General features: G+C 43.4%; 2 protein-coding genes across 4 annotated transcripts; one reads left to right on the top strand and one right to left on the bottom strand.

The window, feature by feature from the left end:
• Positions 1–712: 712 nt before the first annotated feature.
• LOC117535231 (endoribonuclease ZC3H12A-like) lies at positions 713–13,445 on the top strand. The gene is made up of 6 exons (XM_034199626.1): positions 713–735; positions 1,405–1,812; positions 2,956–3,095; positions 5,413–5,647; positions 6,690–6,796; positions 12,492–13,445. The coding sequence occupies exons 2-6, from the start codon at positions 1,523–1,525 to the stop codon at positions 13,253–13,255; spliced, it is 1,536 nt and encodes a 511-aa protein (XP_034055517.1). The 5' UTR covers positions 713–735; positions 1,405–1,522; the 3' UTR covers positions 13,256–13,445.
• Positions 13,446–15,981: 2,536 nt separating this feature from the next.
• LOC117535230 (TGF-beta-activated kinase 1 and MAP3K7-binding protein 2-like) lies at positions 15,982–22,435 on the bottom strand. Of its 3 annotated transcripts, none has more exons than XM_034199623.1 (4): positions 22,179–22,429; positions 20,213–20,306; positions 19,640–19,720; positions 15,982–17,799 (listed from the first exon to the last, which is right to left on the bottom strand). In XM_034199623.1, exons 1-4 carry the CDS (start codon positions 22,311–22,313, stop codon positions 17,660–17,662), a joined length of 450 nt encoding a protein of 149 aa, XP_034055514.1. In that variant the 5' UTR covers positions 22,314–22,429; the 3' UTR covers positions 15,982–17,659. The 3 variants fall into 3 exon arrangements, with proteins under 3 accessions (XP_034055514.1, XP_034055513.1, XP_034055516.1); XM_034199622.1 differs by having other exon boundaries at positions 19,625–19,720; positions 22,179–22,420; XM_034199625.1 differs by lacking the exon at positions 19,640–19,720 and having other exon boundaries at positions 22,179–22,435.
• Between the last annotated feature and the right edge of the window lie 316 nt (positions 22,436–22,751).

Raw genomic sequence — 22,751 nt, 5'->3', positions numbered from 1 at the left:
CGTATCGATCTGTGGCACACTCATAATGCGCTGGGCTTGAGTGATTTTTGCTGTTAGGACTCGGGTTTGAGTCCAGCATTAACTTTTTTGTTATTTTCATGTCGATGGACACTGAATATTAAGTTTGAATAGAGGATTCCTTATAGCCGAGACCAAAATGAATGACCAAGCCTGGAGCTTTAGATGGCAGAGATAGTTTAAGTGGAGTTGTAACCATCTTCCCTGAAGCTCCCTTTACATGTTAGGTCTTGTTTGTTGCACCTGTACAACAAGGCTTGGAAATAATTACAGTAACGGATGTGTCCCAGTGAACACATGAACTACAAATGAGAATTGAAATAAAAAGTGTGAATGACTAATAAAAGTGTACAGCTTTATCACAGCTCTACTTCAGCACAGCACATGGGGAGAAACAGATTCCTGAGGATCCTGATGAGGAAGTAGAAATCACTAATGCACACAGGTCTCTTCACTGCTGGTTTTTCTCAGTTACTTCCTCCTGTGAGTAATAAGAGCAGCTCTCACACACACACACACACACACACACACACACACACACACACACACACACACACACACACACACACACACACACACACACACACACACACACACACACACACACACACACACACACACACACACACACACACACACACACACACACACACACACACACACACAAACACACACACACACACACACACACAGAGAGAGGATCCAGCTCAGCTTCATGTAAGTACAGAATGAGGCTCATGGTGAATGATGTTTGTAACGTGTTCAGACGTGTTGTGTTTCAGACAGGGAGTCGCAGTCAGTACGCAGCTACAGAGCAAAGGTCGCTGGAGGTAGTGAGGCAATCAAGCAGAGATAATCTTTTCATTTCAGGGGATAAATGAGGGTGAGGGCCTCCTTGATGAACTGAGTGTCGACTCAGTAGCAGAGGAAGTGGTTCGCTGCAAGTTGTAGCAAGCCTCTGCAAAGCCCAGCCCTATGCAAAGGGGAGGGTGCTCACATTAAACCTCTCTTTTCCTCATACTTCAAATGTCAAGTTGACACATTGTTTAGGTGTAATAGCGTGAGAGAATGTTGCTAACGTTTTGTACTCAGAATAGCTCTGCTTGTGGGAGGAAAAAAGTGGAAGAAGTGGGTTGCGAGCTATCGCCTGACATTGTGATCTGTCGGGGGGGTTTCCACACAGCGCCACTCCCAGCTCACTCACACTGAGTGACACTGGAGGTAAACTTGGCCCAGGGATCTGTGTGTGTGTGTGTGACAGGGTTTCTGACGCAGTGTGACATCAGCGCTGTTTGCGTGTGCGTTGGAAGTCATGAGGTTGTGGTAGGAAGAGTAGATTGTATCCGCCTGAGCGACTGCAGCTGTGCTTCCTGTTTACACTGACAGAGGTCAACTCCATCCCTGCTGACACCTGTCAACGGGCCGTTGCCTCGGAGACGCTGAGGAGCCAGAATAAGGAGGCGCGGAGGATTCCCCGGACAGACAGACAGTGAGAGGACACAGGATGGACCGGCAGCAGCAAGTCAAAGTGGAGCGCTTTCTCAAACTGGGATATTCTCACATTGACATCCTGAAGGTGCTGGAGAGCCTCCACCATGACGCCCAGACCAACGACATCCTGGAGGAGCTGATAAAGACCTGCCACACTGGCAGCAACAGGAGCGGCCCCCACAGCCCCCGGCTGGTTCCCAGGGGCTGCAGCCCGGGGCCTGCAGAGCCCAGAGCCGGGCCCCCCAGAGAGCCCCCCGCAGGCTTCAGAGCTGTTGTCATAGACGGGAGCAACGTGGCCATGAGGTGCGCCACACTCACACATCACTAACACACTCTGTCAACTCTAAAACGCTCTTAAAGTATAAAGTAAGTGTTCACAGTGTCTGATGTTTTCATCATTATCCAAATATCCATTTTCAAGTTTAGAATTGGATAATCTTTGTAGGTTAGATCTTTATCTGCAAAGTGTCAAACAGTACAAGTATAACGTAACCTTACATAGGGAACAGGTATCTCAAAGTATTTATGTATGTAAATGTACACAGCCAGATGGAGGTGTGAGGCTTTAGAAGAGCAGAGAAGTTTGTGGAAAAGAAAATTCTACTCCTCTACTTTAGGGTTCAAATAGATTTCCGTTGGAATACCAGTGTCTCTATTAGTGTCACACTTTGTTTCACTTCACAGATTTGATCGCACCACACTTCCTCTTGAGAGACGTGGGAAGTGAAAACATGATATGCCGCTCTCATTTTGACTTCTTTCTGCAATCACTTCAGGATTACATTATGCCTGAAAGACATTGATCTTCCCAGCAGGAGGACTGTCCATACTGAGTGCAGTTCTTATCATACAATGTTTGACATGACCTCAATTGGAAACAAGGAAGTTCGGAGTTAAAATGTGTTCAAACAAATGATATGGACAATAGGAGGAGGGAATGATATGAGAAAACAAGAACACAAGAGCATGTGGTCCTGTAAGGAAGTGAGCTGAAGAGGAAGAAGGAAGAAGTATTTACTTGACAGACAGACAGAGAATATTGGACTTTGACAGGTGAACTTTAAAGAGACACTGGAAAAACTGTGACTTTAATTAAAGTCAACAAATGTCACATAACTATTAGGTTAGTTGAAAGCAATAATATTATGTTTTTAACCCTATTATTGCTTTCTACAAATAGTACAGTTATGTGAAATCTGTTGACATAATACATTTAATTAAAGTCAATTTAAGAGTGCATATGATCACATAAAGCATAACAATAGAGCAGAAGGAGCAGTTTGACTTCTGCAGGTTCAGGGTGTGACGCTGCAGATCTGTGGTTCAGACTCCTCTGAGCACGTGCCTTGTGAAACCAAAGGGGGAAAGGGGATGCAAGTGCGTTACGTGCATGAAAACAAAAAAGAGAAGTTGTTTTTGTTGACTGTGGTGTCTGTGTTTTTGTAGCCATGGCAACAAGAAGGTGTTTTCATGCCAGGGCCTCCAGCTGGCAGTGAGCTGGTTCTGGGACAGAGGGCTGCAAGACATCACCGTGTTCGTCCCCCTGTGGAGGAAGGAGCAGCCGCGGGCCGAGGCCCCCATCACGGGTAAGAGCTGGAGGAGAGAGCCTCCAGATATAACAATGTTCCTCAGGACACTTTTCAGCTCTGTGAGCACCAGTGGCGTTTTCTCCCGGAGGCCAAGGGAAGCCAGGCTTCCCCTGTTTTTTCGGATTGTAGTTATAATTTAAATAAATAAATACAAACACTTTGTTTTGTTTCGATAATTCTCCTTTGCTGTGTGTTGCTGCCGGCCCGGCTCTCCCCCATTCTCATTGAGTATTTTACAAAGAGTGAAAAAAACAGCGCCCCTCTAGATGTTATGGTGAAACAGTAGATTGCACTCCCTGTTGCGAGAGGAGGCCAGCCGAATCTAGCTTCCCTTGGTGAAAAAAAATGGAGGGATTGACCAATCAGATGAGGCCCACGTGATGCCCCTGCCAACCTGTGATTGGTCAGGGCCATGCCAAGGGAAGCTAGCCGCCTCTTGCTTCCCTTCAGAGGCGGCTGGCGGCTGGCGATTTGATTGGACACTGCCATCCAATCAAATCACATCAACATCAGTTTTAATACTGTAACTGTCATCACCGCCGTTAGAAATTATCAAGCAAATGAAGCATTATGGAGGGTGGAGATTTGGCGTACTTAATCAAACATAACTTTACTAAACTTCCGCTACAGCAGCAACTACAAATTAAATCAGATGACAGGCCAATGCCCGCACTCGAGCTGTGTGTACGCAGAGGAAAAAGGGAGAGAATCGGACGTTCAATGAGGACAATTATGTCCGCACGGAGTGGCTAACTGGAAGCGCTAAACTTCAGCATCTATTTTGCTGGCCATGTCTTCTTTTTGACAAGGATTCGTGCTCCCTGAACAATCCTTGGGCAACTTCAGGATTCATCGACTTTGCCAACCTGTCACGGGCAATTGAGAGGCACGGTAAATCCAAAAATCACATAGATTGTGTGATTGTCTGCATACATTAATAAGTAAAATGCTTAAATTAATAAGGAGAGAGTTTCAGCTGGAGAGTATGTGCGGACCTTTCGGTTAGATAACAGGCGTGTGCAAGTCCTGCATCTGTGTGATACAAATGTGTGTAAAATGATACCGGGCGCTGTAATCACTCATCTGGTTACGTTATTGACCACCCCCCGACCCAAAAAATGGGCTTCCCCTACATTTTTCCCCACGCCACGCTACTGGTGAGCACAGGCCTTCTCTCCAGGCTCAGGTCTGACCTCAGCCAACTGTCACCGTGTGTTCTGTTATAAGACAGGTGCATTGAGTGTAGGCTGAAGCGCAATAACCTTCACATTTCACCACTTATAATCAGGACCAACCAGAATTGTAGCCGAGCCACATTTGGCACGAGTATTACAACTTAATGATCTGTGAGAGGATGAACCGAGAGCACTAGACCCTGCTTCACCCCACATCAGTGACGTCCCCTTTCTGGGCCAGCAAAACAAGACAATGAAGGGGATATGGCAAACATGATGGCAAAGAGATGACTTCATATCCAGCAGACACAGTGCAACGATACAATTCATGGAGCCAACTTTCTGCCTATTATTCTCTCACTTTTAACTCAGATTCTGTTCTCAGGCAGGTAAGTACAGAGTATGCTCAGTTCGTAGACTGATTTTCTTAAAAAAGGTCAAATATATATACCGTACATGTATATATATATATAGCCTGTATAAAACCCCACATTTGCGTAGGCATGCATGTACACGCAAATGAAGTGCATGTAAGTGGCTTTGGATAAAAGTGTACCATGTGAGTTAACAACTTCTTCACTTCCTGTCTGGCAGCCTGGAGTTCCCCTACTTCACGGTCTAACTAAAAGTATCAAGCAACAAGGACGTTTCAAATCTAAAACTGAAACCCAGTATTTTATTTATTTTTCAGTTCCAAGTTCCTTTTCAAACCATTTGTGATCACTGTGCAAAGTTCACTGTCACAACAGGGAAGCTGAAATAAGGATCAAGCGTCCTTGATCCTTATTTCAGCTTCCCTGCGGCAGCTCAGCTCATCTATCAGAAAGAACAGGGTAAACTACACCTGAAGTGGACATGCAGCGATACACATGCAATAGATGTAGCTGTGCTTAAGTGTGACTTTGTGCTGAATCATTATTACCCTAAATCATGCTCATTAACCACTGAATTCTGAATTGTATTGAAAACTTCAGAAACATAATAAGCCAAGCTCCTCTAACAGCACTGAACATGTGAAAGCATTGAGGCCACTAGAGTGGACATGTGTTTTTGTTGTTACAGACCAGGTGATTGCCATGCTTTCACCTAATAATAAGCCTTATAATGATGATTAAACAATATCATTCTTTTTGTCGTAGATCAACACATTCTCCATGAGCTGGAGCGGAGGAAGATCCTGGTGTTCACGCCGTCTCGCTGCGTGAACGGGAAGAGGGTGGTGTGCTACGACGACCGCTACATCGTGAAGCTGGCCTTCGACTCCGACGGCATCATCGTGTCCAACGACAACTACCGAGACCTGCAGACAGAGAGCCCGCAGTGGAAGAAGTTCATCGAGGAGAGGCTGCTCATGTACTCCTTCGCTAATGACAAGTAAGACTGACAGCATACAGGCAGGTGCTGCCCCCCCCCCTCCAACAGAACCACTAAAGTGACAAAGACTGCGCGTTCAAGATTTTCGATTTTTTTAATTCAGTATTACGTCATTGCCCACACAAAAACATTGAAATACTATCATCGGTGTTTGTTTTAGTGACATAATTGTTGTCAAAGACTTAGTTACAGTTTTCTTAATTATATTATTGAAAAAAACCATTCCTGTTATTTTTGACCGAAGTTACAACGCAGATTTTGCTGCGACACTATCAGATATTGTATAATAATAAAACATGTTTTGGAGGGGGGCCACAGGGGGCTCCAAATTCAGTGTTACAGAAGCTGATCATTTTTGAGCAAACAAACTCAATGACACTTCTGTTAAAATGCATTACATTTTATATCAAATCCTGGGTCTCGGAACATTAACCGACTATTCCTATAGGCATGATAAATAATCACCATAAATGCATTAAACTAATTCTTGTTGCTGTCATTGTGGCATAAGCAGTTTTCTAGCGCCATATTTTATCTGCCTATTTTTCACTGTGACCTTCCTTGTGATCTGATATGAAGACCAGCCTATATGTATTGATTACACCTGAAAGTCAGTACAAACAGAAGCTTGTGCCTCTGTTCAAATGTGTCATGAAAGCAACAGTAGTCTTTAAGATGATGGTGACAAATCAATATGTCCCACGTCTGCCCACACACATAATGTATGTGTGTGGTTGTGTTCTAGTCACTTTGCGTTCTTGGCTCCCCTGCTTGTAAAAACGTTCTTCTCCTCGCCATGAACTGTTATTTCTCAGGTCAATCTCGCTTCAGCCTTTGTTACTCTATTAAGAATGAGGTTCTTGTTCCAGCCCAGCAGATTGTTGGTTCAAAATAGGAACCAGTTATCGGGGCCAAGAGCCGGCGCGCTGTGTACAGATTTGCGATCGGCCCCGGTTCCAGCCAGCTTTCTAACCGCTTTGGTGTAATAGAGATAAAAGTGAGAGAGCAGATTGAAAATAACACGGTGCATTCCCTGCTGCAGGTTCATGCCTCCAGATGATCCGCTGGGGAGAAACGGCCCCAGCATCGATGACTTCCTGTTGAAGAAGCCGTGGAGCTCAGACAACAAACTGCAGCCTTGTCCTTACGGTCAGTTCACTCCTCAGCTTCACAACAACAGACCCAACACTGCTCAGTTTACACCCTCCTTCTCTAATGGGGATTACAACCGTGGCGTGGGGAAAAAATTAGGGGAAGCCAATAATACTTCCTTTCTTTTGAGTCGGGGGTGTGGTGGTCAATGTAATAACGTAACCAGATGAGTGATTACAGCACCCGGTATCATTTTACACACATTTGTATCAGATGCAGGACTTACACACGCCTGTTATCTAACCGACAGGTCCGCACGCACTCTCCAGCCCAAACTCTAATAAGCATTCACAAACTAAATCAGGAGACCTTTAACGTTTTACGTCCGATTCGCTCCTTTGTTCCTCGCTGTGCACAGCTCCAGTTTGGGCATTGGCCTGTCATCAGATTGTATTTGTTGTTGCTGCTGTAGCGGAAGTTTAGTACAATTATTTTTGATGAAATACTCCAAATCTCCACCCTCCATAATTGCACTTGCTTCAGTTGCTTGCTACTTTCTAACGGCGGTGAGAGTGGTACAGTGACACTATCTATCTTCTATCGATTAGATTTATGATTAGAAAATGATAAAAGTAGGGTAGACATGTGGATATTATCCGACTGAACAAAACTTGCATTTATCTAACAGGTTCGTTTTCCACTGACCTTATTTCGAGCTATTTTCCTAAATCCTATGGAGAAATCCCATGTCGAGGGAACCCGAGCGCAGCTTACTTCCGGGTTTTAGGATGCGTCACTGCAACACTAAGTTGATGCAATTTGATTGTGAGGCAAGGGAAGCCGGCCGCCTCTTGCTTCCCTTGGCATGGCCCTGACTAATCACAGGTTGGCAGGGGCATCACATGAGCCTCATCTGATTGGTCAATCTCTCAATTTTTTTTCACCAAGGGAAGCCAATTTCGGCTGGCCTCCTCTCGCAACAGTGAGTGCAATCTACTGTTTCACCATAACATCTAGAGGGGCGCTGTTTCACTCTTTGTAAAATACTCAATGAGAATGGGGGAGAGACGGGCCGGCAGCAACACACAACAAAGAATTTCCTAAACTAAACGAAGTGTTTTTATTTATTTATTAAAATTATAACTACACTCCGAAAAAACAGGGGAAGCGTGGCTTCCCTTGGCCTCCAGGAGAAAACGCCACTGATTACAACTGCACAACAGCGGCAGCTCGCTGCAACGGTTGTGCGGCTTCATTTGTCTGCAGCCATGCTAACATCAGCATGCTGGATGATGGAGAGGCATGTTTTTTAAGAGGGATGATAGTCATAAAGTAAACCATTCACATCAAACAAAAACATATGAAAAGTCAGGATCACAAAAGTGATAAGGACACATCTTCTGATAAAAAAGTGTGTGTCAATCCAGGTTATTATTCATGCGACAAATGAATACTGCTACTTGAGACACGAGAATGGAGTTTAGAGAGGTGTACGACAGGACTGGTTCAAACCAACACACTCTCACTCCATAATCGTCCAGGAGCGACGTTTGGTCAGTGTCCGTGGCGTGCAGTTGTGACGCTCCTAGGCTCCTTCAGCTTCATAAAGGGACGCAAATAGCTTTCAACTGATTGCAATGTATTCCCATCTGCGGCGGGATTTGACGCTCATGGAAGCACGGCATTCGTTTGTGTCGGCTGCCCTTAAAGGCAATGTGAGCGTCCATTCCCATTGGATAACGGAGAATTGTACACCCGGAAGTAAGTATTCCTCTTACTGTCGATTGATTTTACACTGATATCTGCACTACTCATCGACTAAAAAACACCAGATTATCCTTGTTAATTACACAACATTGATTGGTTTAAATTGTGTGCAATGCTTTTGTATTTTTCCCCTTCGATTCGGAGAAACAAATATTTTTTCGGAGTAAAGGATGGCAGAAGATACTACACTACCCAGAATCCCCAGCTATCGTTTGGACTACACCATGTGCTCTGTTTGACAAACCCCGTTTTTTTCACCATTCATTCCAATGGCTGGCGTCTATGTCACGTGATCTTCAAATTTCTCCCTGCAAAAAAACAAAACATGGCCGACCTTCGTTTTATTCTCGGTGGAAAATGCCTATTTTAAAGTTAGTTTGGCCATTAAAATGCGTTTTGATGTCATTTGATGCGAGACATATGAGTTGTTATTTCAGATTATGTGTGCAGTGGATGTACATGATCTTTAGTTTGCTTGTTATTACGAAGATTACTTCAGGAAATTGCGTCCATAGAACGTTTTCATTGTTACCAAGGTGGTTGCTAGGGACGCTGCTATCGATATTATTTATGTTATGTTGTGTAACTGTTTAATGGTGTTATCTTTATTGCTACCCCCTTCCCCGTCAATGTATAGTGTTGGTCCACAGTGCAAACGTATTAGTTTAACAAAATCCGCATCTAAAGATACGTTATTTTCCCCTGTGCAATTCCAGTCTCACATCTCACAGCACATCGTCATTAACAAATACCGGAAACAGAACGAAAACATTAAAACAAAAAATAATAATACTTTATTCCGAGTGTGCTTGCTTTTCTCTTTGGAAGTCATCACATAACGGCATTGTAATACACGGTTCGGCTGCATTAAATATTACATATCTGCCGTAGTTCTGTATTTATAGAGCCCTGAAGAGAAGACTTCTAGACAAACATGAGGAACTGAAAACGTGACGTGGATCATAAATATATCAGCAATTAAACAACATCTTACATTTCTTTTCACACAATACGTCTCCTTGCAGTATCAACACTAATTCGGCTGACTTTTATATTTGATCCAATTGGTAGATAGGCTGTATTTACACCATAAAGGTGCACACCTGATATAAAGGGACACCTAGTGGTTAAAGCATGTTATTGAATTTCATTATTTTTATTATTAGATATTAATAGGATCCCTATAAAGTATGTTCATTACTCGTTATTCTCTACTAATAGTTAATTAAAGACTGTATATAATGACTATTTTGCACATCCCTTTCAAGATTTTCTAAGGTTTATTGACATATCATATAGGCCTACACAACTATGGTGTAGTTCTGCATTGAATGAAAAACTTGGGTCGCAGGTTCCTCAATAGTGCATTACAAGACATCTATCAATATTTGTGCATACCTCCAGCAATGTTAACTATGTTGAAGCACTTATTTTAACTGATATTATACATCATGTATTATGCTCTTATAAGATGTATGTAGATATTTCATCTCCGACCTTGTCAGGTATTGAACAATCAATAAATAAAGAACACAGAATTATTAAATATAAAACACAGAATTTGTGTGATTATACTAAATGATTTACAAATAAACACCACTGCATATTTACAACTGTTACACATGCTGATGTAACGCAAATGTTTCCAACTTGGGATCAATAAAGTATATCTTATTTTAAGCTGATCGATGGCTACTGCCATATTTGCAAAATTTGCCTCTGAACCTTGACAAGTGCATGTTTCAGGCTTATCAATTAATGTAATGTAATCAATTAACAACAGGGGTCACAAACATAAGACCAGCTGTTAAATAAAGCTCTTCTGACCTTAGCTGGCATGTGTGTATATATATTAATGCTGCCCATTATGGGCAATGTACACAGTTTAATACTGGCAACTTCTTATTATGGGAAATACGAAAACGTCTTTTAAAACTACAACTCCCAGTAGAGACGTGCCATAGATACAGAACATGTTGCGAAACACAATAGCCAGCATGTGTAGTTCTGGGGAGGGGGGGTGGACCCGTTCAAATCCAGTTTTGGACAGTCTGCCGTGGTTCCATCCCATTTCAAGTGCTGTTCGACGCTCGGCGTAACCCTCGGAGCACACTCTCCAATCACAGAGCTTGAGGACTATCACAGGGTTTGTCAAGCGAAGCGGAGAGAATACTTACTTCCCGGTGTAATATTCTCTAAAGCAAATGAGCTGCTCCGACCCCCGGGCCTGACGGACTCCAACTTGTGTTTATTAATCAAACAAATAAATAAACACAAGGATAATTACGTGTTATTGTTGAGTAAATGGAGAATTGCACAGGGGAAAATAACGTAGGCTATCTATGCCACAATTTTAGATGCGGATTTTGTTAAACTAATACGTTTGTGTTGTGGATACATTGACGGGGAAGGGGGTAGACTAGCAATAAAGAGAACACCATTAAACAGTTACACAACATAACAGAAATAATATCGATAGCAGCGTCCCTAGCAACAAGTAACAAGTAACAAGTAGTTAATAATAATAAAATACATTAAGAAAAAGGCATTTTAAACAGTCATTAAAAAGCAACACAATCCACCTGCATTCTCTAAACTCTAAACGTGTAATAACGTGCTTTAACCAGTAGGTGGTTTGGGTTAAAAAGCTGTCAAGTTTACAGTGTTAACAAAATAAAATATACTGCTGTTTCTGGTTTAGTTTACGACGGATATATTTAGTTATTGTTTTGATATTTGTAACACAAAAGCGATGGGGAAAAAAAACACAGCAACACAGAAAAGATGGTCTTAACATGACCCAGCGGTCTAGTAGTTAATAAAAAACAATAATATCAAAACAAAATATTACTACTAACTTTATTGTGAAATTCAAACTGAACGGTAAAAGAATAGTTTCCGTTCTATTCTGAGCCCGATCTCTGTAGATAAATACAAATAAAGAACTACAACAGATCTGTATCTTGAATGCAGCCGAACCATTTATCACAATGCATTCATGTGATGACTTTCAAAGAGTAAAGCAAGCACTGCTGAATAAAGTATGATTTTATCTTTTACGAAACGTTTTTTTTTCATATGGAATGCAGTTGGAGGTCAACCAATCACAGAGCTTGAGAACTAATCACGGGGTTTGTCAAACAGAGCACATGGTGTAGTCCTAAACGATAGCTGGGGATTCTGGGTAGTGTAGTGTCTTCTGCCATCCTTTACTCCGAAAAAATATTTGTTTCTCCGAATCGAAGGGGAAAAATACAAAAGCATTGCACACAATTTAAACCAATCAATGTTGTGTAATTAACAAGGATAATCTGGTGTTTTTTAGTCGATGAGTAGTGCAGATATCACTGTAAAATCAATCGACAGTAAGGGGAATACTTACTTCCGGATGTACAATTCTCCGTTATCCAATGAGAATGGACGCTCACATTGCCTTTAAGGGCAGCCGACACAAACGAATGCCGTGCTTCCATGAGCGTCAAATCCCGCCGCATATGGGAATACATTGCAATCAGTTGAAAGCTATTTGCGTCCCTTTATGAAGCTGAAGGAGCCTAGGAGCGTCACAAATGCACGCCATGGGACCCTGACCAAGTGTCGCTCCTGGACGATTATGGAGTGAGAGTGTGTTGCGCCGGCTAACCTGCATCTACACTGACAACAAACAGAACTCTTCCAAAATCAGCACGTTTTGCTCAATGCAAACAAAATATTAGACAGACAGCAAATGTAGCAAAGACTAAAGTAGACAACTGGATCATAAATCCAAGGCGAGTTCAGGACTTTGTAATGCTCTTAATTCGGAGTGGAGACTGATTCTGGTCTCCAGAGCCACAGCCTGCCGACAGTATCTGCTGGCTGAGAGGAAGCTGGGTCACACTCCATGTGTCTGTGAAGCGTGTGTGTTTCCAGCAGACACACACATTCAGTGTTCTTCAGGTCTCCAGCTGTGGAGCTCATAACTAACTTATTTTCCTTCTTTCAGGAAAGAAGTGTACTTATGGAGTCAAGTGCAAGTTCTATCACCCGGAGCGGGCCCACCAGTCCCAGCTGTCTGTGGCCGACGAGCTGAGGGACCGAGCCAAGAACACACACTGCAGATACAGCTCCCCCAACCCCCCTCTCAGCACAGACGACCTGTCCCTCAGGGCTTCACCCAGCGAGCTCTTGGTCTTCCACAGAGACACCAGCAGCCCCCGCCTCCGCCCCAGCCCTGAGGAGGACGAGGCCTTCAGCTCCATGGATAGCTCCATGTCCAGGCTCTACATCCAGGACAGTGTGGAGCTCCCCCCCCACAGCTACAGCAGCGGAGTGGCCAGCTACAGCCACGACGACTGCTCGCTCTCAGGCTCCTTCTATCCCCATCACCACTCATCAGTGCCCTGCCTGCGCCCTGTGTGCAGCTGTGCTCATCCTCAGACTAGATCGTACCCCCACCACCACCACCACCACCACCACCACCCAGCATGGGGCTCCTGCCCAGCTCTGCCTCCACATAACAGGGAGCCTCCTGTACACAGTGCAGAGCAGCAGTACAGACGGGGCCCCGCTCCACAGAGGGGGGCCTGGCTGCAGGGCGGAGCCAGGAGCCCGGCCGCAGAGCAGAGGGGGGGCCTGCGCAGCCAGCTGAGCACCCTGTTCCCTCAGGGCGCGGTGGAGCAGGTCATGAGTACCCACCCTCACATCTCAGACATGACCCAGCTGATCTCTCTCATCCAGAGCTACAGGAGCAGCCATGTCTCCTTCTAGATTACTAACCGTCTCACAACCCTCAGGCACAGAGAAACCTGGAGAAAGGGAACAAGGCTTCTTTTCTTAAAGGTCACCTATCATGCTATTTTTAGGCAATAAATAGCATAGGTCTCACATATATACAAATATATAAAAAACATGTCTATGAAGTGTTTTGCTCAAAATACCAAACAGATCATCCATTCTAGCCATGCCTCATATCCCTCTATTTCACTTCCTGTTTAAAAAAATGTATAACAAAATAAAAAAGGAGGTGTCTGAGCTCATGCGGGACCCGGCAGCTACGGTCTAAACTAAATGCTGCCGTGATGAAACGCCATATCATGGATTATCAAGGATTCTCTCTGAAACAGTTTGGAGCTCAAAGGCTTTCTCTCTTGCCGGTTATACCACAAGGTGAGTTCCTTTTTACTTCCTGCTTCTTCACACACATGCTCTCCAGTACAGGTTAGCTCTGAGTGTTAGCGATGCTAATGTAAACACCGACCATATTACGTCCAAAACAGTCGGGCATTGTTTCTGATAGCAACGTTTCTGATTGGGCCGTGGGTCCACATTTAAGATATGTCATATCGGACGCAAATCTGGATCAGCTCCGTTGTTCCCCCGTTTTTAGAGATTTGGGTACGGAGGAAAAGAGAGGGTTTTATTCTCTGACACTGCGTGAGTTCCCCGACACACCGGGGACACATGGTGATAGAGAGAAGACATCACAAAGTGCATTTTGCACGATAGGTCCCCTTTAATATACTTCATACCATGTCTCTGTGCTAGAACACATTCACAACTCACCCTGTATTTCAAGCATTAAAACATGAACATGTCGCAGACTGAATGCTCTTTCTTTAGTGTAAAAGTGCAATGCACACACTCAATTCATGTTACTTATTGTAGCAGTAAAAACATTTTAATAAAGCAGCATGTGTTGTTTTCTTATGTTGCCTCAAAGTGAGGAACTCTGTTATACTAATGTGTACTTTTTGAATATTGTGAAATAAAAGAACTTTGAATATTTGTCATTGGTTCACATATTACCCAGTCCTTGTAGGTGCGCGAGATACGTAAATAAAGAACATGATGTGTGAAATAAGATTTAATAGAGCTGCTGCTGCACAAGTCTGCAGCTCCACCCGTGTGACACATTAAGATGAAATGAAAGCTACAGGTATCTGGCCATGTAAAGGATAAGACAGAAGCAGAGGTAGAGCCCAGCCATGCCATAATATTCACATAAATACAACAACTTTCTGAAGTATGCAAGCATTAGAAGCTCTGAAGGTCAGCTGCAACCGGACCAGGTCAGCTGCTGCAGATCCTCCACCATCAACCCAAAGAAACCAAGGATCAGCGGACTTACTGACTACAGCACCTAGCTTTGTTACCTCTGTTGGAATAGACATTTAAAAAAGGAAGTGAAAGGAAATGGTTGATCGTGACCCAAATAAATAACGGTTTTTTTTCCTTCTTACCTAGTGGACAATATTTTTGTAACAGTGATACTGTGACATTGACACTAAAGACATTTGAATATTTCTTAACCTAAAATCATTCAGCATTTATAGCTATATCTCTGGAAGAGAGCAAAGCAGTTTGATTTGAATGGTAACAGGTTGAGGACATTAGCTCAGCAGACACACACTCAGGCGCCTGATGACTCAGTGATGTAAACGCTAGTGAAGGGACAGTGCTGTTATGCAGGTGATTGCTGTTTGGTTTGGGATTTATGGCAGAAAATGTGCTCCATACGTAGGACGGTGCTGTGGCACTTGAATGTACGACTCCATCGTGTTAAACAGGAGCATTCAGATCAGGAGGTAAGTGCACATATGGGTTGTCAGATGTACACATTGCTAGCCATCTCTGTGGCTCTAACTTTTAAGTATCGGCCAACTGTTATTAACGCTTACAGCATCTCTACCGTTGGCATATTGAGACATCAATATTCTCAAAAGGAGAAAACAAGCAAAACAAGTGTTGCCACTATCAATTAAGGATGCAGGTGATAATCCATGCAAGACCTCCAGTGACACACTCAAGAGTAAGACATCTCGTGACAAAACGTTAGTGGACCTTTTCCGCAGGAGACATGTTGACTGGTAACCAAAGGAAAAGCTTCATCATAATCATTCATTGTATGATGAAGTGTTTGGTGAGAATGGCTCAACATGTGCCATTCTCACCAAACACACCCGTTTGGATGGAGAAGCCTCACAACACTGTTCACAACTAACATGTTGCTGCTTATGTGGGGAGTACCTTTTCTGAAAATGTGCATTTGGAGACATTCTGGGGGTTAGCCAAGGAATGCACCGAACTACCATGGACAAATACATGATTGTGTGATTGATAATGATAGATACATACCTGTTATTAATACGCAATAAATAAATAACAACAAACTGGTGTAAGGAGCCATTATTAAAGTGTAGTGGATGGATATTATAAGAGGTCTATATAATGGAAAAAATGACTTAAGAGTGAGAGAAATACTTTTGACCTTTTGTTTACCTTTGTTCTAAGCTAAAAGAAGCCACAAATAAACATGTGAAATGTTTTTTGTTGAATGTACAAACACAACTCAATAGAAATAAAGTTGAAAGAAAGCAGCATTCACCACCCGAGGCTGACGCTGAGCGGGTGCCGCTTTGATTCCAGCTGCTCCTGGAACCCATGCCGCCATCTACTGGATAAAAGCAACTGTATCACAAACACACCAAAACAACTCAGAATAGATTTTTTTAATTATTTTTTACAAATAACTTATCTGTTACAAAGACAGTTTTCCCAGCTAAAATCAAAAAAACACTTTAGATATCCAAATCACTTTTTGTCAATTTAATAAAACATGAATAAACTACCTCTTCACACCAAGGTGCAGATGAAGATGAAAAGTATGGCGTAAGTGCTTAAGAGACAATAATTCATCTACTTTTAAATGGGTTTCAACAACTAACATTTTGCTTTGATAAATGCCACTCGGATGTGACAGAATCGATGATCAATACAAATTCAATAGTTCCAAAGGCACTGATGCAAGGCAACATTTCACAAGTGTGGAAAAAACAAAACTAAGTAACTACTCCACAGTTAAGGTAAGTTAATGACAATAAGTAAACTTTAGAGACACCCTCATCAATAAAAGCTTAGGAGGATGAAATGAGCCGAATAAAAATAAGAGTATACAAACTGGACAGTTGTGTTGTGACCTGCTGTATATGAGTATTTTTTACATCATAGGAATACTTTGATCTTCGTAACCTCACAGGACTCCATCAGCTGCAGAGCAACATGCCACTTTCAACCAAATCAGCTGTTTCAGAGCTGCAGTCACTTCCTGACGGGACTGGAGGACGAGTGTCTCTTTGCACTGGGGTCAAGCTGTCCCCAAAACATCAAACCTACATTCCAGTTGTCAGATAAGATGGCAGTGTTTCATTTTGCTTTTTGACTCCTCCCCTCCCCCTCCTGAAATATTTGGCGTCCTGAAAAAAAGAAAAAGAAGCCCTCCATAGCCTTCTTCTTTGCTGCTGCTGTGCGGTGGTACACAGGAAGCTGGGCGCCACACGAGCGCTGAGCAGACGCAGCTTCATGATGACTGCAGGGCTCTTACTCTGTTCCTCTCCTTCTGCAAGGCTTCAACTCTCACAGAAATCAAACACTTAGAAAGGGAGCATGGTGCTTATTTGTTTGGAAGAGGGGAACAAAACAAGACAACAACATTAATAAAGTCTATAAAGCTATACTTACAGGAAATATAAGTCATAGTGTGAGGAGGGAGGCTTTCAAGGCACATTCTAAAATGATGTACAGTTAAAATCTCAAGGGGAGTTTCTGCCTCCATGTACTGTACACAAGCATGCAACTTTCTTTCTTTTGATTAACTCGTGACCCAAGGCACAGAGGAGGGAGGACAAGAGGCACATGAGAGTGGCAGTTAGCAACACCCCCCTTTGACATCCTCTACAGACAGCACTTTAAAGTCCTCGATCAGTCCGTCAGGATTCCCTTCAGATGGAGAGCAGTGGCTGAACAGGCCACCACAGAGCAAGAAAAACCCAATGCAATCAACTAAAGGCACATAGGTACCTGTGTGTGGTGTGTGTGTGTGTGTGTGTGTGTGTGTGTGTGTGGTGTGGTCACACTGCTGGGCCACACTTGTAATACTGTAAGTGGGAGCAGCGAGGTATCCCGGGAAAAGTTTCCCCGCCCCCCCCTCTGAGTCTCTCAGCTGTGAACACCATCCTGTCAGGCCTTCAGTGGGAGCATTGAAAAAAGGAGAACAGGACGCACGATGAGCGAGCCCCGTACCAGTTCATAGCACGAAGAAACCGAAGAAGAACAAAGGCCTTCTCTCTGGTGTTATGGTGCAGACAGGATGGCAGAGGAGGGGGCCTTGTAGGCTCAGAAGTGCCGCGGGAACTCGCACTGTTCACAGCGGTTGAGGGCGGGGTGGTTGAGGAAGGTGCAGGCGGTGCAGCTCCACTGCGTCCCCTCGTCCTCCTCCTGCTCTGCCAGGGGCTTCACGGCCTTGGTGCCCACGTCTGTGAAGAGGAGGACAAGTCAGACGCTGCCCACCAACCCACCCAAACATGGACATCCAGATCATTAACATTTGAAGCTGTGATAATAGTCTAGTTGCCAGCACAGTGAACCAGGAATGGTGAGTACCCCAAAGTGTTATGTTAGAGATGTATAGTACGGGTCCCCAGCACATAGAAACTGCCGGATGCTAACTTGCATATGTTGGACAATTAACATAAGTTGGGTTAATTAACATGAATGAATTACCATCTGCTCATGCATGCTAATCAACACAACGTGTAGCGTTCCAAATGGAATAAAGCAGGCTGGGTGTGAGATGATAGACAGAAGGGCTTTTTGGATATCTCTGCAATAGAAATACGTTTATTTTTCCATCTTTAATCTTTGCCTTTCTATTGTGAAATACTGGTGAGTGTTACCTTGTCATGGCTCTAAAAGTATTTAACTTAATCATTTCCAAACAGCTCTGAGCTAGTTAGATTCTTTGAAGGGTTGCATAACCTTATAATACTACAAAGCATGGTTTTATCAATTCCTTAAATAAGGTGAAAACCAAGAGGTCATCAAAGACCAAGTCAAGTGTTCAAAATGAAGGGAGGAGGAAAAATGAAACGTCTGACAGAGAGGAAGTAGCAGGCAGGGCAAGGGGGGCTCAAGGGATGGATGAAAACGGGTTTTGGAGCAGAAGAGATTATTTGTGTACACATTTCAGTCAGCAGGTACAGTATGATAGACAGCATGCAATGAATGAATCAATGAATGAATCAATGAATGAATCAATGAATGAATCAATGAATGAATCAATGAATGAATCAATGAATGAATCAATGAATGAATCAATGAATGAATCAATGAATGAATCAATGAATGAATCAATGAATGAATCAATCAATGAATCAATGAATGAATCAATGAATATTACAAAAAGACAACCTCATGCATGGATGGACCTAACCCAGGGGTCGGCAACCCGCGGCCCTCGAGCCGCATGCGGCACTTTAAGCCCTCTACTCTGGCCCCCTTGAGCTTAGACAACAATAAGAAGGAAATAAAATCAAAGTATTTCTAGGACTATTTATATTTGGTTGCACGGTTGAAAATGTTTCGTATCTTGTGTTTTGAGGTGATACTGTGACACATACAACATTTTAAAAAACAGTTTTAATTAGGTCAACTCATTTTCTTGCAGGCGAATAACCTGACCCCGGCTCGGTGAGCGAACTATGGATAAAGAAAAGAAAAGTACCGGAGGAACACAGGGTTTAATTCTGTGTGGACAGAGTTATCTGCTTTCACAGCAAACGATGCTGGCTTACCGGAATGTTTGATATGTGGAGAGAAGTTGTCAAAGGTGCCTTTACGTATCGAGGAACAACACGGAGAGGAAGACAGCTGACGATCTTCAGTCATCATTCAATCAGGTAACTCTTTCTAGGGTGCAGCTATATGTTTGATTTATTTCAAAGTGGGCCAATTTGAATTATATTCATTTCCTTCAAATGTGCAGAGGACTCCCCAAGTGCTGCGTTGATTTATTTTAAAGTTGGCCTGTATTTTTTTTAATTCTCCTTACAAGAGTTCTTTGTTTCTTATTAGAGGTAAACAGTTTTCTATAATGTAATAAATAATACATGCAAAAAAACTGTAGTTTTTGTCTATGATGTATCAATACATACAACGTTATAAGCTATCAAATATGTTTTGCGGCTCCAGACAAAAACAATTGGTGGAAAATGGCTCTTGTGGTCAAAAAGGTTGCAGACCCCTGCCCTAAACACTCACAGTTTCATACAGTACATGACATGCAGCTTTTTCTCAACTTACCAAGAGATAAAGTACCTTTGGGTTTGGGTGGGACAGGACCGAGGAATCCAATGTTGTCATAAAAATTATGGATTGCACTGGGATTAAAGTGTGGTCCTGTCAACAGATGGAAAACAGTGCATTGGCATTTTTCATTGAGCTATGAAGTCAGCCATAGATAACCTTAACGATCCCTTATAAGTTCTTAATGGGACTGACACTGTTTGACTCGGTCCTGGTTTGACTGCTGCCAACGGTGGAATGAGGTTCTTCTGAATGAGAGCTTAGTGTTGAGCTCCAGGGTTTTTGATTCAACATGTCACTGGGCCGTCCCACAACAGGGAACTCCGTGAGTACTATTCATTCATGAGGCCTGTGGGGTCAGTTTCTATCAGCAGTGGAGTACTGCCAAGGGGCATAAATCACTTACCAACCAGCAACAGGATGCAATTGAGGAAGAGCTGGTAGTTAGCGGCACAGTGTGTGTGCAGAGAGGATGTGAGCAGCTGCACAGCTGGACCCGGTCTGACCTCCCTACCTACGCTTCACTTTATTACTCTGAATGCTAGTTTACAACCAGTGACAAAGACACATCAGAGAGAGACTCACCTCTTGTTTGAAGGAGATCAATTTCTTTGGTGAGGCAGTCAATGTCGATCTGCAGGGACCTGTTTTTGCATCTCAACTGCTTCATTTCCTCAATCTGAAACGGGGTGAGATGGGGGGGGGTCAGCAGGTCAGCCATCACACACAGGCGGGAGACAACTCTCAAAACTCACCTTTTCACTCTTGCCTTCAACTGCTAATCTTCTAACCTCTCGCCTAGGGGTGTAACGGTTCACAGAAGTCACGGTTCGGTTCATACCTCGGTTTGGGGGTCACGGTTTGGTACGGGTTCGGTTCAACAAGGAAAAGCAAAAAAACGTCCCAAATGCATAATTCCAGGTTTGTTGTTGTTTCTTCTTGTTCTTCATTTGTTGTTTAAGGGAGGCTGGTAAACAGCTTTTAGGCGCAATACCGCCCTCTGGATTATAAATAGTGTAGTGGATACTGCCCTGAATGACAGACTTTTTTCCCACTCGTAAAAAAAAAGGCGTATTCGTCGTGTGCCGAACCGTGACGTCTGAACCGTGACGGTACGGGACGAATACGGATACCGTTACACCCCTACTCTCGCCCCTATTCCACCTGGCTTATCACTTTATTTTCTTTGTTGATATTTCCTCTGCTGGCTTGTAAAGCGTCTTTGAGCACCAGTAGAAGCGCTATATAAATACCATGTATTATTATTATTATTATTATTATTATTATTAACTCTGAACAAAGGAAGGACTCAGCTCAGCTACAGCAGCCACTTTCCCTCTGTGGAACGCAATATTCACCGGATAGTGTCTGTCCACACGAGACCGCTCCGTTTAGCTCCAACCGCTGGAGAAGCTGCAGTACATGCAGGAACCTGTACGTGGCGCTGTAACTTCCTCCACAAAAGCAGCGAAGAAGCATGGTTGTCATGGTTGCCCTTCTGTTTATTCTCCGCGGTGGGGGCCGAGGGAACCGGGCAGAGTTTTTTGCCAGTCAACGTGTATTAAAGTTTAAATCTTCCGGACAAAATTATAAAAGTGCCGGTCAAAGGTCTTCTTTGTTATTTATTGAGCTTTAAAACAAATGAATAACGACTCTATATAATATAATAATAAAATACACGGAGCCTCTCTTTTTCCTCCCTCTCTTCGGACAGCGTCAGTGTCTGTTTCATGCAGCAGCTGATCCAGTAATGAGTGACCCGGCCGACAGTAAAAATAAACATATTTATAACTAGTTTAGGTAGTTTGAGAGGTGTCTCCGTCCTGTCAGATTAGACTTCACATAAATAATCTGAATTCAGTGTGCAGTTTACTTTGACGCGGGGGTGAGCAGCAGAGGTGGGGAGAGGCGGGGCTATTGCCTCATCATTATCAGAAAATGATCGTATAGGGCCTACACACGGAGCCGTTGGACCCCCCAGAGCGTTGCGTATGCCGTTCTATTCACCTTGGGACCCGTTATCGTTTCCGCAGTCGTTTAGTGCCGTATTCGGTCGTCCTCGTGTGGCCGAACGGTCTCTATGACACAGAACGGTAACGCAAACGACCGTTTTCGTCCTCGTGTGGCCGGGGCCTCAGACTCTTTTCTTCTGTTGAACTGTCCCTGTTTTAGCTGAAGGAACAACTGTGAAGTGAATCTAATAAACTGTACGCTTTGTCAGTCTGAAAATATGGAAGTATATCGGAATGATAAATTGGCCCTGTGATGTTCACAGGAGCCAGAAATGTAATGTGGTCCAGATCTGGTTTCTTCTCTTGAGGCTTTATCTGTCACTAATAATCAGGAGAACCTGGTTTGCAGTTCTGAGGAACATCACAAAAACACTGCTAATAAGAATCATTTGGAGCTTGTTTTTAAAATTGAGCTGCAAATGAAAAATAATTTGAATTGGCCATCGGGGCATCCGTATTGGTTAAGATTCATTCTGTCCATCAATTAGAGCAAAAAGGTGGTAATGGCGCTGACGAGAGATAAGGTGTTTCTTGCTTACAGAAGGGATTTGGGAGGCGGAGCTGGATCTCTCCAGCCGTCTCCTGGTCAGGTCGCTCTCCATCTCGTTCACCTCCTCTTTTAGCTTCTCCAGTTTCTTCTTCTTCAGCTCCAGCTCGTGCCACAGCCTCTCCATTCGTGCCTTCTGATGGACCAACAGCGCTGGAACACAACACACACACACACACAACACACACACACACACACACACACACACACACACAGCACACACACACACACACACACACACACACACACACACACACACACCACACACACAACACACACACACACACACACACACACACACACACACACACACACACACACACCACACACACCACACACACACACACCACACACACCACACACACACACACACACACACACACACACACACACACACAACACACACACACACAGTCATTACTGCAGCAACCATTTACCAGTGAACAACCACTCACAGATGTCAACAGCATTTAGCATGATGAGGAACATTTAGTCACATCTACACATTTTATTTAGAAAACTGTCCAATCTGGTTATATTTTCTTAACCTTATTCATATCATTTA

Source organism: Gymnodraco acuticeps, unplaced genomic scaffold (assembly GCF_902827175.1).
Source record: "Gymnodraco acuticeps unplaced genomic scaffold, fGymAcu1.1, whole genome shotgun sequence".
Classification (NCBI taxonomy): Eukaryota; Metazoa; Chordata; class Actinopteri; order Perciformes; family Bathydraconidae; genus Gymnodraco; species Gymnodraco acuticeps.
This window is presented reverse-complemented; position numbering and strand designations above follow the sequence as displayed.

What these genes read in the sequence shown, in the direction of transcription:
- LOC117535231 (XM_034199626.1), top strand. Translation starts at nt 1,523, where the DNA reads ATGGACCGGCAGCAGCAAGTCAAAGTGGAGCGCTTTCTCAAACTGGGA. An exon ending in TACTCCTTCGCTAATGACAA is followed by an intron (nt 5,648 to 6,689) that starts GTAAGACTGACA and finishes TCCCTGCTGCAG; the next exon opens with GTTCATGCCTCCAGATGATC. An exon ending in ACTGCAGCCTTGTCCTTACG is followed by an intron (nt 6,797 to 12,491) that starts GTCAGTTCACTC and finishes TCCTTCTTTCAG; the next exon opens with GAAAGAAGTGTACTTATGGA.
- LOC117535230 (XM_034199622.1), bottom strand. Translation starts at nt 22,313, where the DNA reads ATGGAGAGGCTGTGGCACGAGCTGGAGCTGAAGAAGAAGAAACTGGAG. An exon ending in TGATCTCCTTCAAACAAGAG is followed by an intron (nt 19,721 to 20,212) that starts GTGAGTCTCTCT and finishes ATCTGTTGACAG; the next exon opens with GACCACACTTTAATCCCAGT. An exon ending in CAAAGGTACTTTATCTCTTG is followed by an intron (nt 17,800 to 19,624) that starts GTAAGTTGAGAA and finishes TCCTCTTCACAG; the next exon opens with ACGTGGGCACCAAGGCCGTG.